Genomic DNA, 14599 nt, shown 5'->3' with positions numbered 1-14599 from the left:
TCTATGAAACTCCAGTACACAACACTATACCACTCCACTCAACAACACTACTCTTAGCTATGCTGAAAGCCAGACACACTTGTATACAACGTGGCTAAACATATTGGCAAAGCAAATAGCTCTTGGGTAGGGATGGCCTATTGGCTTTGCAAGTGCTTGTTTTCGTATTTTCTCCTGCATTTTGCATATTGCATGAAAGCACAGGACTTGGCTGGCTACTGCACTCATACTGCTGGAGTTTGAGGAAGAAAGTTTACTCCGCATGACATGAAAGGCGCTGTTTTTTCTGCTGGAGGACCATAATTCTGCTCCCTGGGAGACGGCCGAGGACCAAATGGCTTTTGCACTTGTTTCTGTCCAGAAATCGTCAAGTATATTAGGTCTTGACAAATATTTTTCTGTAAATTCTCACACTTACTTATATTTTTCAAGTGCTGTTCAGTTTCTGGAGTGTAAAGTAATTAAAAAATACACCATGTCCATTATTAAAACAAGCATTTGCAATGCAATAGGTCTCGCATTTGCAGGAGTTTAAGATATTGGCATTGTAAATGACAATGCCTTTTATTTATGTTTTAAAAACCAATACATAAATAAAAGGCACTGGCATTTAAAATGCCAATAGCTCAAACTCTCACAACTGCGAGACCTATTGCATTGCAAATGCTTGTTATAATTGCTCCCTTTAATTTAATTGCTCGGTAGGGTTTTGATGTATTTTTTTCTCCCTCTCACATAATAATAAAATACACGATACAACTGAAAAGCTTGTTAGAAAGCATCACTAGTAAAACAGTCAGCTGTTATTATTTTTAATTTTACAATATTTATTGCATGCATATAATAGGTTGATCACTTAGGTGCCTGTTATCTCTTTTTCTCTTCGTGACGCCTGCTTGCAATAAAAATGTTACTCACAGACTCGTCCCCCGCCAGGCCACATTTTGCGCCTGTGATCATCACCACGATGTCATGTTTCTTGTTTCTGATACGCAGGGGCTCAGTGTCCTCCTGTCTGTGAGTGAGAAATTAATTAGTCACTCTATGTGGGCCTAACGCCGGGGGTTTTATTGATCAGTCAGCAGCGCACGGCACCGAGTACTCAACTCTCAGATTGAGTCCCCTGCGGCGCCGCTTCTGATGACACTTTACCTCGAAGTTCCTCCACTCCGGTGACGGTCACATTCGGATTATTAATCCCGGCTCCCGACAGCCAGAAGCAAGCACTGCTGAGGGCAGTCCACGCTCCCCGGTCACGTCACGAGGTGCTTGTCTGAAAAGCGCGGCACCAGCGGGCCTCAGAAAATATGCAGGAAGGACAGGCTGCCGGGCAAATTTTAAACATTTAGCAGCATTCTCAGCCACTCCAGAGCTGAGAGCAGGCAATGCCAGGCATCGTTAACCATTAATTTACTGCTCGAGCCCAGCCGCTGGCAGCACGTCTTTGGGGAACAGCATGCACAGCGCCAATGGAGTGCGCTGGCACTATCCAGAGTTTTAGAGTGGCATTAAATGCATGACAATGAGAGGTGCTCTGCCTGTTTGTCCTTTGCCGATGCAGCTCACAGCGGGTGCCGCCGGTCGGTGCCTGCGCTCCAGCTGCTCCCACGTCAGTGTTCATTGCGAAGTCTCACAGAAGTAATACGGCGGCCTTTATAATTTATTTGGGACACTGTACCCAAATAAATTATAAAGGCCGCCGCAACGGGCCAGTGCCACCCTCAAAATAGTGCCGCCTGGGGCGGACCGCCCCCCCCCCCCTAGCTACGCCGGTGCTCGAAGGCCTAATTTCACACCAGCGTATTCAAAACTGAATTAATGGCCGCTTCTAACCACACTGATATGCATTAACTCTGACATGCTGCCTTACCTAGGCTTCAAAATGTACGCGCGCCGGTGACAAGTGCTGAGTAAACAATATGCCGCCTCGAGCCGGCAGGAAGTGCGGGTAAATCACCTGTGTAATGAGACAATCAGAGCTGGCAGCAGTGGCCGATTATAGCGCGAGCCTTGTAACGGGCCCTTCTTCCAAATTCTCGGCTCGTGGTGCCTTGGCGGGGCTTGCTGGGCTTGCTTGTGTGCTTCCCAGAGAGACAGGAGATTGGGAGCGCGCGCGCGGCCGGCGCCGATCGCTTTCCAGAGCGTGCGCGTGACATCTCCTGTCTCCTGGGAAGCATAGCCGGTGACTATAGTATCGCGCCTGCGCGATGGCATATGGCTTCGCCATATGCATCGCAGGCGCGAGACCTAAACAATCCCCTAGGACATCTCTGGTTAAGAAATGACTTTGCAGAATGGGTTATGCCCTTCTTATTGTTCAGCATATGTCCAATATTAAATTTATTTTTGTTTAGCGTCCTTCTAAAGGAATGTGTAGAGGTGTCAAATCTTATGTGTCTTCTGGGTTCACTGCACCATCTTCCTGAAGGCTTAGCTAGCAATCTGTTACATTACTATGTCATCCTTTGGCTCTGTCCAGTTGATTGCATTTTGATCCGCAGCTTTTTCAGGATGGTCTCACCTAATTTTTTTTTTTTTTTTTGATTAACTACTTCCTGAATATTTTGTTTGTTTCCGAAACTGCAGCTTGTAGCCTTAATGCAGTACGTTAACTGACCAATCCACAGTTTGCCCTCATGTCTGACATTGTAGCTATAGTTAGGAATTGGCTGATAGCTGGAAGAGCTTCTGTTACTCATCAAAATGGATCTCCAAGTTACCCTTTTTCTTGCAGTGTCAATTTCACTGTTTGCTTCTCCTTGTTTTAAGGTGACTAGTCTCTTTGGGTAGCACAAAAAGCTTTTCTTGAGCCCCTCAGGAGGTTTTGGTTTGCACTGTGGAATGTTTGGTCTACTGAACCCGAGGAGACAGTTACTTACTATCCAATGCTTTCTCCTTCTCTCCCTTTTATATACAACTAGCTTACCCGTCGCGCGTTGCTGCGATCTCAGAAGAAAGAAAATTTAAGGAAACTTGTTATGATAACATTCAATTTACATTGTGTCATTTTTATTGAATCTTATTCATTTTAATATGGAAAACATTTTAAAGTGTTGTTTTAATTCTGTTTATTTATTGAAGTGCTTGTGGATACACAGTATTTTTTGTTTTTCCGTCTGGTGCGTACACGAATAAACCAGAAGGTTTTCCGACGCGTGAGCTGGCCACATACAGTTGTCCATGTGAGAAGCACGGATTCTCCAAATCTAGTCCACACACTTGCAGGGATTGCCCTTGTGCTTTGTTGATGGTCATTGCAAAAGCGAGTCGCACCGTAAACTGTAAACGTTCAGTATTGGAAAGATTATGAGGGCCCTGGGGGGCCGGGGGGCTGATATTTAATGCATTTATTTATTTATTTATTTTTTGCCAGAAACCTTCGCGGGAGTGTACTCAACAACTTCCCAAAGTTTCATGGCGATCGGATGAATGGTGTAGTAAAGCATAAAGGACAAACAGACATACTTTCGTTTTTATATATATATAGAAAGATAGATAGATTGGGCTTAGGGAGCTCCCCCATCTCTTGACTGCAGACCAGCACTGGAAATTCAGGGGAAGTGTTAGCCTTGTGACGTCTGTTTCATTCAGTGTTTAGCTTCTTGCTGTAATGCATAGAGCTGCTGCGTTGGCTCCATTTTACCGCACCTCACTTTTGATTCCTTCAAGAGATCAGTGGCTATTGTTGACTCCACTGGCCCTACATCCTTGAGGTGAAAGCCTTTCACCCTTTTCTAAGTTGTAGTTATTGTGTTCAAAATTTAAAAAAAACCAAGGTTGTTCTAGCAGTGCCAGTTATTGCATTGACCCCACCCCTGTAATACTTGTTCCCTTGTTTCACTTTTTACCTATACGTACCCATTGCACATCTCCATTGCTTGTAAATTACAGTATCTCAGCTGTTTGCTGTGAGCTTTAATATTCCTGTATCACATACTATATAGAACGAGCTATCTGTTCTGGAAATTAGTTAGCTTTACAAAGTGTGCCTGACAGCTTGTATTTTTTTTCTATGCTACAAAGTATGCAAAGTTTTTGTATTTATCTTCCTTGTAACTTCACTGTTGTCAAATTTGACGTTAAATATTTTCATTCTTTATTTTTTCATCATGTATCTTCCCACTTTTTTTTATTTTTTACAGTTGTGATGCTGGAAAATGAACTAATGTATGGTGTCGCCTTTGACGTTTCTGAAGATGTTATGTCGAAAGACTTTGTTGTTCCTATTGGTAAAGCTAAAGTCGAAAGGCAAGGTATTGGATACATTTAACTCTGGGGTAAACTGAAATGCTTTTTTTATTAGATAGTGTCTGCTTTGATATTCATTGGCATGTATTCAATGTTTCATTTAAATGTTTTTTGTTTAAGATGTTTTGTTAATATTGAGTTCCTATATTAGTTACATTTAGGTTTAGACCTACCTATTGTATTTTGTCATAAGTAATATTGTAATTGATAATAACTGTAGATTATGTTTAAAGTTGTTCTGAAGAAAAAAAGCAGAAAAGCATTACTGAGATGGTTTCTCTTCGCAGGAACCCACATCACATTGGTCTCACACTCCAGATCTGTTGGACATTGTTTGGAGGCTGCTACGTTTCTAGCTAAAGAGGGTGTCGAGTGTGAGGTATGTTAAACCTTTTACTTCACAATATATGAAAGTCCAGTCTTGTGCACACATTTGACAGTCAGTTTGAAAATATTTCATAAGTAATTTGTACACAGCAGCTGATTTCATACATGGTAGTCTCCTTCAAAGAATGACATGTTTTCTTTCAAGACAGCGCAGTGGTGCCTCATCTTGCAGTATGGTGGCCATCCTGGCAGTAGTTAAGATGGTTGGTTGTCTCATTTTGAAAGCACTTAGCATTAATAAAGGCAATAGTAGCAGAAACACATTATTAACAAAGTGAGACAGATTGACTTTACCAATGCATGTTCCATTTGTAGCCAAGTTACTATTTGTATCTTCCCAGTTGTTTGCATATTCTTTTTAATAACTGGTCCCAGTCCATTATCAATGGCAGCAGTAATGTTTCTCCTCTTATTCAGTTCCATGGTCACACCGATTTTCTTTTTTGACATTTTTTTTTAATGATTTTTATTGCTGGTTTTTAGACTCGGCACACTGGAGTACTGCTGTTCAGTGCCGGTTTGTGCTGTGACCCCTAAAACATGTAAAAATTGTCTAATTCCTGATTGGCGTACTGAAGTTTCTTAAAAAGCATAGCATATGATGTATACAATACACCTATGACATGAAAAGTTAAAATATCACCTGTGGACTGCAGCACATTTTGGATCCCGAGTCTTCTGCTGTTTGAGATGTTGGTTTCCCAGGCTTCTTACCTTTTCTCTTGGAAGGTTAGGCCATTTTGTCAGGCTCCAACACTTCTTTTTCACCCTGCTTTTGGCTCTGTGCTCTAGTTTTGACACACAATTCTAGGGATGTCCAGCGTTGCTGAATGGGTTTTTAATTCTACCTCTGCCCATGCTGAGGTCTCCAGGTTGTTTCCAAGCAGACAGGCAGTCGGAAGTTATGGAGCGACCACTACCTGTTTCAGGCCAGTAACAACCCAACCCAACCCTCCCCTCCCCCTCTAATGTCACCATAGCCATGGCATGGTTAGTAGTAACACAGCTAGCGTGCACAGTGTCCAGTGGATCTCCAAAAGGGGCAGAAGTTAAAGTAGACACTACCTTACTCTCTATTTGTGGTAGTATGGGCGAGCAGTAAGGCCTTATCAGAGGGTAGTGCTAAGCATTCATTGTGCATACTCAGGCAAGGAAAGCTTACACACACTCAAGGACTTAATTCTGACCAATTTATTTTGTGTAAAAATATTATTTGGTTATATTTTTATTTTCTAATACCAAGACAGACCTGGTACAAGTAAGTCTGCAATACTTAGTAAGCATATGCAGTTTAAATCCAATTTGTATGCAATTATTTGGTTACAAAAAGGATTACTTTGTATTTCATAATTATGGTTGGAATTACTGTTCAGTTAAGTTTCTTACGGAGCCAGGTGTCTCTAGACACTAGGCTGGTGAATTTCCATAAGCTCAGTACAGGTTTAAAGTTTTACTCACAAGCCATGCTTAGTCCTGGAAAGCAGAACAGGTTTTACAGGTCTGTGAGTAGGATTCGGTCAAATGGGAACTTTAGTCGAACCACCAGCGGCACAGAGGCAGCTGGATGCAGAGTGCAGGGACCACACGTTAGCCAGCGGGGTAAGCACGGTTGTGAGTTTGGGGACTATGGAAAGCAAAAGCTCCTGGGGTTAAGGTCAGCACGATAAGGCCCAATGGCCAACACAAGCACTACACCGCCAGCAGCACAGAGGCGGCCGGGTGTAGGATGCGGACTTGGCTGAAGCTGCAGATTCGGTTGAGGGTCCCTCTGATTCGCTCGGCGGCAGAGCAGGCGAATGGGGTCTTTGAGAGTCGTCGTTCTGTGACCGTAGCGTTCGGGGACACGGTTGGTTGTTCTGGACTGCTTCAGTTATGGAGTTGGTCAGGATGTGGCCTTCGGTCGCGTTTGAGGGGACCTTGCAGATTGTTGGCTGCAGGTTTGGTCTTGGAGCTTGTAGAGTTCCAGGGGACACTGGAATCCAGGCTAGTATCGTCAGAAGGACATACTGTGGTTATTGTGGTCACTCCGGCGTTGGTGACTCACGGTTAGTTTTGAGCAAATCCGGTGCTCACCGGAGACATAGTACTTTTTAGTCGCAACAGGCAGGACAGTTTCTCTGGGTTTTCGAGGACTGCTGGTTACACAACACATCAAGGTTCTGTTGGAGCACTCCGCACTCTGCAGAGCACACTTCCCTGAGGTGCAGCTGTACCTGTCTGAAAGTGGGCGCGCAGCACAGGGTACATACATCCGGTAGGTCTGGTCCTCTTGAAAACACTGACATAGAGGAAAGTACCAGCCCGTTTAAAGCACTGAATTCAGGGTTCCTGGAGCGTCGCATGAAGCTCCAGGAGGCGTGCAGCACAGAGTTTCAAGCGCTATATAAATGCTACATTGTAATACACAATGTATGACTGGCCCTCTTGACATCCGGGACAGTACCAGCCCATTTAAAGCACTGATCAGGGTGCGTGGAGACTCTCACTCACTAACTCGCTCTCACTCACACTCACTATCTCTCTCATTCTCACTGACTCACTAACTCTCCCTCTCACTGACTAACTAACTAACTAACCTTCAGTCTCCTGTTATTTATGCCCCCCCCCCCCCACCTTTAACAATAAAAAACATAATAAGCAACCATTGGAGCAGCAAGATGCATGTTGCCAGCATTTGAAGGACAAGAATAATTCGTCATTACTTATTATTAATACTTTTTTATATGGTCAATCTGTTGTACATAATACTTTCTTGGTCATATCTAAGGTAACAAAAATGCTTCTCACACTTCTTTATTATAACTTTTCAGCATACTGCAGACCTCTGTACAACACAGCTTAAAAACAAACGCAAAGTCAATATCAAGGCGAGAATTGGCTATGCCAATGCTTGTTATTAATAGTTGTTGATTTACCTGTATGGACTGTGACAATGATTTCCCGTTTCTAGGGGGTACTAAAATTCCTGCTTTGTTTGTTTGGTATCAAAACCCACAAAATGCCAAGAGACCCACCTACTTGGGTTCGAATTATTTTGTTCCAATCATGGCTTGGCTATCAATACAAATAAAACGAAATACATGTCAGTCCATCCCCTTAGGGTATTCAGAGGGGGTGAAATTGGAGAAAAGTAACTGACTTTGATTATCTAGGTATTCATCTATTTAGTTCCGACAGATGGGTTAGCCAAGTCACAAAAAAACAACTTTCGCTGAATCAAAGGGTGGCATTTATTTAAAGGTTTGTAAACAAGAAATACCTCTTTTCATCCATCTTCCCCACTCCTGGACTTCGGCAGCTACTGCTTTAGCTCTCCAGCCGTCTGTGGGACCACAGTAGTATAGAACCATTGAGGGTGGCAGAAAATACATCCTTGAGTGTGGCTTTTAAACTCTCACAAAGTACTCCTTTGATCTTTTAAACTAGACCTAGGCTTGCAGTCCATTTATCCTTTGGTGCGCCTCAACCCACTGCTGTACTGGCTATGTGCATGGTCTACCCCCAAGCTGGCATACTACAGTGCAGAACTGAGAAGTATTATGGATCTGCATAAGGGTGGTGTTATCTTGGCTGAAATATGTGATGCAGCCCTTGTACTCACTGGGTAAATGTAAATGTAAATTGATACTTGTATAGCGCACTACTCACCCGCAAGGGTCTCAAGGCGCTTGTACGAATACCGCTGTGGAACCCATCCTGGCTTTTCCTGTGAGGTGTCCACTCCTGGGCACCCCCAAGGTGTAGGCCAGGCATCCTTAGCGTTGTGGGGGCCGTTGTGGAGATTAAGCAAGCTATTGTCCAGAGTTGCAGAGTGGGACTCCATGATTGGAATAGGCACCGAGGCGAGAATTATCAGGTCCGTGGATTTTTTGAGCCCAAGACCCGCCGAGGCGGGGAATTGAACCCTGGTCCCGGGCTAGACCTCTGCATCAGGGTCTGCCGCTCTAACCATTGTGCCACACTTCTCCACTGGGTCTGGCCAAGTATTGGCTGGGGCCAAGTATTGGCTGGACCCAACTGCCACTCCATCCGCCTCTGCAACTAAGCTGAAGTCCATTCACTGGGAGCATGAGGAGAGGAAGTTGATTTAACTAGCAAGATTTGGGATGCCTGACCAAATGTTTTCTTGAGGTTAAACCCTTTCCTGCATTTGAGCCATGTATGGATGAGAGAGATCCACCTTTCAGGAAAGCTCTCTATTTTAGGTTGGGTGCTCTCCCCCTTGCCTCATTTACAGCCTAATGAAACGGCAGTGTGGGGGGGCATCAAACTTAACCCAGTGAGTGGAGAAGATGATGAGACAGACTATCATCGACTGTTTTTGCTGCCCATTCTATTACAAACGGCATAAATGCTTGATAACTCCCCGCTGTCGATCTTTGAGAGTTCACCAGTTTAGAAGTAGCTCTGAGAATTTACAAGGCAGGCACTACACAATTTGTTTTTTCAATTGCCTAATCTCTCAACCACATATGGCCCGTTAGGTGTATTGCCCTTACCACCCGTGCTTTTATGATGGCGAATATGACCATTAAATATTCTTAAAAAATAATTTAATCGGAACTTCTTCGAGGTCAGTTATACATATTTTTCTGTGATATTGTATGCACTCTGCATGTATACTTAATATGCATGGCTTGCTTGTCTACTTGATGAGATGTTTTGACAGGTCGAGCGAAAATTCTCTTATTATCATGATGATACATATGTTGGTCCTCGTCTTTTGTATATTAGCTCTTATTTAAATCTTACTGTATGTTTTACAAGCTGTAAACTAAACTGCTGTATCGGCCCCATGTGGGCTTTTAAATTTTTGTATCAGTTGACTTTATTTGTTGCCCAGTTGTTGTATAAAGTATTGACTTGCTACTTTGATGGTCGTTGACTGAAATAAAGAATTTAAAATGAAACGCAATGTGTTGTGTACTGTACTGAGCTTACTTTTTCCCCCAATGCCTTTGTGTGGCAACTTTATTTTACGTGGTTTGGATATGAAAATATAAACCGCACTTAAGGCTGCTGTTGACAACTAACTGCTTCTTATTTTCACTGCCAGTTTGTAAACCTCTTTGTTGGTTGACCTGCACTGTTGATATGAATATTTATTCCTGTCAAAGCAATACGTGAAGGGAACATAAGGCTCACAATACTGAACCTAGCAAGTACATACATTTGGTCCAGAACAATTAAAAATGATACTCCTAACTAAGCGGAAACTAATAGATTTATTTATTAACTTTTTAATAGAGAAACTCGAAGATCTCTTGCATTAAACAAAGTTTCTCAACACATATATTATTTTCAAGGTAATAAACCTTCGAACGATTAGACCCATGGATACAGACACCATAGAAGCCAGTGTGGTGAAGACCAATCATCTAGTGACGGTGGAAGGGGGCTGGCCACAGTTTGGTGTAGGATCTGAAATTTGCGCTAAAATTATGGAAGGTAAGTCAAATAATGTAAATGCTAGTGCTGATACTTTGTCAATTTCAGTACCTGGTACTTTCTTTCATGGGTGGCCCTCGACTGTAGTGGATGTGCTTCCCTTCACTGTCCCACTTACAGAAGGCTGATTGATGAAACTGGTGCTAGGTTAGGCAGGCTAAGTGTATTTCCCAGTGAAACCAAGGGTGGGTGATAGCAAGAACTAGTATTTTTCTGAACATGAGCTCTTCTTCAGACAGGCTAAAGTTCCTTGATATCTTCCCCTGAAAGCTATGCGTTCCTGTCCAAGGGAGATCTTTTCCAGGTCCAGTAGTCCCTATTCCCTAGTTTGAAAATCCTCTTCTAGTATTGCCACTTGGGTGTCTTTGTAAGTATTTACAATACATTACTCCTGTTAGATGGCATCCAGACCTTCTTTTAGAACATCTGCTAGACTAGATATTTGTTTCCCTTTGCTCATAACTGCTGTGGAAGTTTATTTCACAGAAGTACATCTTGCATGAATCCTAGGTTGAACGGGGAAGGTGAGATGTCAAACAAGTGACTAACTTTTAATGCCAGCCTTTTGATTTATTCAAAACTTTGCTCTTCCATCGGGTGGTCCTCCTGCTTTGCAGGAATAAGTAAAATCACAGAACTAACCCTTATGCCCACCAAACGGAACCTGGGTAAGTAATAAGAAAAAAGTATAGTGCTTCATTTGTATTCCTTTGTGCAGGTATCCTGCAGCTATTATCCTAATGGTTCAAAATTAATTATACAATTTGACTGTTCTCAACAGATGCACCCAAGAGACACTCTGTTTAAATGAAGAGTGGCGCTGGGGTGTATCTGTTGCTTACAGTCAAGTTATATAATTAATGTAAACAGGTCAATATATATTCAACCAAACACAAACACACACCTGGGGCTGGATAGAGAAATGAAACCAAGAAAGAGTTGGTGTGCCACTTCTTTGGACTTATATAATAAAACCAGTGGTCCAAATAAAAGTCCAGACAAAGGATCCACTTGCGGTTTCCCACTAGCGACGGGGAAGGTGCCTCAACTGAGGCCTTGGCGTGAGTTTCAGGGAACAGTCTCCCCAGAGCAGCTACCTGATGCAGCAGCACATGACACCAGGTCAGAGAACAGCGGTATAAATATACCTGGCTGGTTTTAACCCTGTCCATGGGACGCATGAATAAACTGTGTTGCATACCTTGGAGCCAGTTTTAATCCGCACACCCTTTCACTCTCACTCTTCTTCCCTTACCACTAGTTGCTCATTAGAAATGCATTGATCGGCCAGTTGTTGCTTTGGCTGTAGGGTCATTCTCACATCACCACCTTGGGTTCGACCCAGCCCAAAAGCACTGTCTTTCCCCTGGCCTCTCCCTCACTGGGCCATCACATCATACTCAGGCGTTGGTGGACAGGGAGGGAGAGAGTATTCAAGGGCTTTGTTAGGGGCCAGGTGTTGTCATCTTAGGCTGTGTCTTTCTGCACTGAGTGTAAGGTGTGTAGGGGGGGCACTGGTGTGTTTGATAGTTTTGATAATCACTATTGTGATTTCTAGCATGTGGTTTTCTTTGGGGTTTTTTCAACGCACAAAGTCTGCTTTTGTTCATGGTGCCATGTTTTAGTATGCCTCACTTACAGCACTTAATGGCTTGACTAATGTAGTTGTATGCCAAACTTCATCCATATTTGGGCTGTTAATTCCCCCACACAGGGACCTTAAGTCACAGGCTTAAGTACTGAGCAGCTTCAATTGTTAAATCTTGCAATATGTGCAAATGATCGATCTGCCTCACATGTGATGTCGCTTCCTGTTGGGATGTCACTTCCTGTTGTGATGTCACTTCCTGTTGTGATGTCACTTCCTGTTGTGATGTCACTTCCTGTGACACCACCTAAATTGGAGAGTCCCCCCACTTCTTTTTTTAGGACTTGAGCCCTGATCGTACTGCTGAAAACATCCCTGAGCTCCTCCCTCTAGTGAGGGGTTTGTAGCCCGCACATTGACTAGGTATCACAGTGCAAGGAGGTTCCCTATGAAGAACCATGCCACCTTTGGTGGGTGAGGGAATTACTCATTTAAAGGGAATACCCCACATCAGGTTGGCCTCTTTTTTTGTTTAATTTCTCTATCCAGACCCAGGGGTTTGTTTGTGTTCAGCTACAAGTATTTGAGTCAGCTCCTGGAGTTCTTTAATCTCCTCTGGCCCTTTAATTTAGTTTTGCAAGATGTATTCAGGACACCTGTATAAAGGAATTCCGTGGAACCACAGTGCTTCAAAAGTTGAGCATTGGATGTGGAATTCAGCTTTCTGAACAATGGACGCACTTAAAGTTGGGCATCACTGTAAACCATGGCAGCACTTAGAAGTAGCTGGAGTAAAGCGTTCAACTAAAATACGTTTTGCATGACTTCCCTGGAGATTGCCACCACAAGCCAAGGGCGATATTTCCAGAGCAGTAACGTGCAGACATTCAGTACGTGATATACATCAGCTGGTAGCGAGCCAAATGCAGTGAGTGTTTGCATCTCCATTACCTCTGTGCACCACTAATGTTAATGTTAGTATATAATTGTTGTACATGCATTTTTCCACAAAAGGTTTTTGATGACCAACATTAGGTATACTGTATAGTCTGACAGGAACACATTGTGTAATTATTGTTTTAGTGTATAACTAGGGTAACCAGGCAGTTGGTTCAAAGTGCAAATGGATCAGAGGCAGGTATAAAAGAATGCTTTTTTGTTATTAATTTTGTATTTCAAAATTGGAAGAAAGTTGAACAAAGTTTTACCAGCAAACCAATATTATTGTGACCCTCGCCATGTTTGTGTGATCTGTGAATTGCTTTTTGCCCTATGCTTCTAGAACTGTTCTCTGGATGAACCTACTCAAATCCCAATATTTAACTGTATAATTCAAACAAGAACTTGTAGCTCTCAAGTATCATAAGACCTGGTCCCCAGAAGACCTGCTAATTATAGCTGATATGACATATCCATGCTGAGCTTCTTATATTTTAAGTGTTCTGATTGTGACATTTGGCCAGTGGTTGAGAATTCCATTTTCTGGGCATTTCTATTCTTTTTCTAACCCCATCCTAGTTGCTTACCTCCTCTATGGTGATGTTACCACAGTGTTCCAGGCGGCTTTGAGGCCTTACCAAAGTGTGAGGCAATCCATGATTTTATGAAACTTGCCTTTGAATCTGCATTTGAGTTCCTCCTGCTGTTTAGGCAGTTTTCCTGGAGGACGAAGGGGTATGCAGGTATGGATCTTAAATTGTGCTACATGGGAGTTTGATCCGTCCCTCACTAACTTTATAATCATTCTTTGAGCATTAGCCTGCTTTCTAGGTTCACCCAGTCCCTCCTATTCTTGCCAACTTCCCTATTCATGTGGGTGTACTTGTTACTTGATTTGTGGTTTTAATACACCTTACTTGTTTCTATACTTTCCAGGACCAGCGTTCAACTACTTGGATGCTCCCGTTGTGCGTGTTACAGGTGCTGATGTTCCTATGCCATATGCCAAGATTCTGGAAGACAACTGTATACCACAAGTGAAAGATATTATATTTGCTGTGAAGAAAACATTACATGTTTAGTTGGTCTGCTGTTACACAGGGTACTGTCTCTCACCTGCCCATTGGCATCTTGCTTTTTAAAACGATACTGATGTGGAATGTACTGAGCAGGGTTCCCTTGTTTTTATCATTGAACTGTGTTGTATGGGAACAAGGCAGTACTTTGCTGACTTTTAAAACACAATACTAACCATTTCGTCAGCTGTACCTATGTGTACATTTATGTGCAGCTTCTTCAGTCTCCCCTTCCACAAGACAGTATGGATCATGTTACAAATAAATTATTTATGTAGTGCCATCTGGAAACGTTCTACCATGTGTGGACTGCTCAGATCTTTCTTGTACTGGGTCTTAAGAAAGTAACTCTTGTAGTCCATGTTGCAGCTAATGTCGCCAAGCTGGGCTGTGTTTCCAAGTGGGAATAAACCTTTTCAAAAGAGCATGGTTCGATTGGTTGTGTTCTGATTTGCCAGAATCATGAGCTATTATATCTGTACTTTTTCCAGTTCTGCTTTATTGTAACTAGTGTAAATTCATATTTTAATGATCCTTTATTTTGTAGAATTACTATAAAAGTATATTAAATAAAAATCAAATGGAACCAGAGCTGTTTCACTCAGGTATACTTTGCTTGTAGACATGAAGGCCATCTTCGTCGTGACATATTGTGGAACAGCGGGTTAACATGCTCTATAGAGTGCCACTGGTTATCACAAAGTAGTTCTGACTCTTTAAATTTAAGCTCAGTGGATCGCTAGTAAAGCAGGGGCACATTGTTTCACATGTTAGGCAAGCACACAATTTTGTTTCCTGCCGCCGTACTGGCATTTCAGAGGTATGAACCTTTTGAGAGGAAAAAGAAATGTCCGATTCTGGGAGAGCCGAGCACATGGGGTAAAGCAAGAACCGTGTAATGTGCCAGGTTTGA

The 14599-nt window shown here is 42.7% G+C and overlaps 1 protein-coding gene across 1 annotated transcript in view; it reads left to right on the top strand.

The window, feature by feature from the left end:
* Positions 1-14275, top strand: part of PDHB (pyruvate dehydrogenase E1 subunit beta) — a 35031-nt gene extending 20756 nt beyond the window's left edge. Inside the window, exons 7-10 of the mRNA XM_078661504.1 lie at positions 4143-4253; positions 4536-4627; positions 9942-10083; positions 13547-14275. Coding sequence (XP_078517630.1) covers positions 4143-4253; positions 4536-4627; positions 9942-10083; positions 13547-13692 — 491 coding nt within the window. The 3' untranslated portion in view covers positions 13693-14275. The remainder of the gene's footprint in view (positions 1-4142; positions 4254-4535; positions 4628-9941; positions 10084-13546) is intronic.
* The last annotated feature ends 324 nt before the right edge of the window (positions 14276-14599 follow it).

The sequence above is a fragment of the Lissotriton helveticus genome, chromosome 9 (genome assembly GCF_964261635.1).
Source record: "Lissotriton helveticus chromosome 9, aLisHel1.1, whole genome shotgun sequence".
Lineage (NCBI taxonomy): Eukaryota > Metazoa > Chordata > Amphibia > Caudata > Salamandridae > Lissotriton > Lissotriton helveticus.
This window is presented reverse-complemented; position numbering and strand designations above follow the sequence as displayed.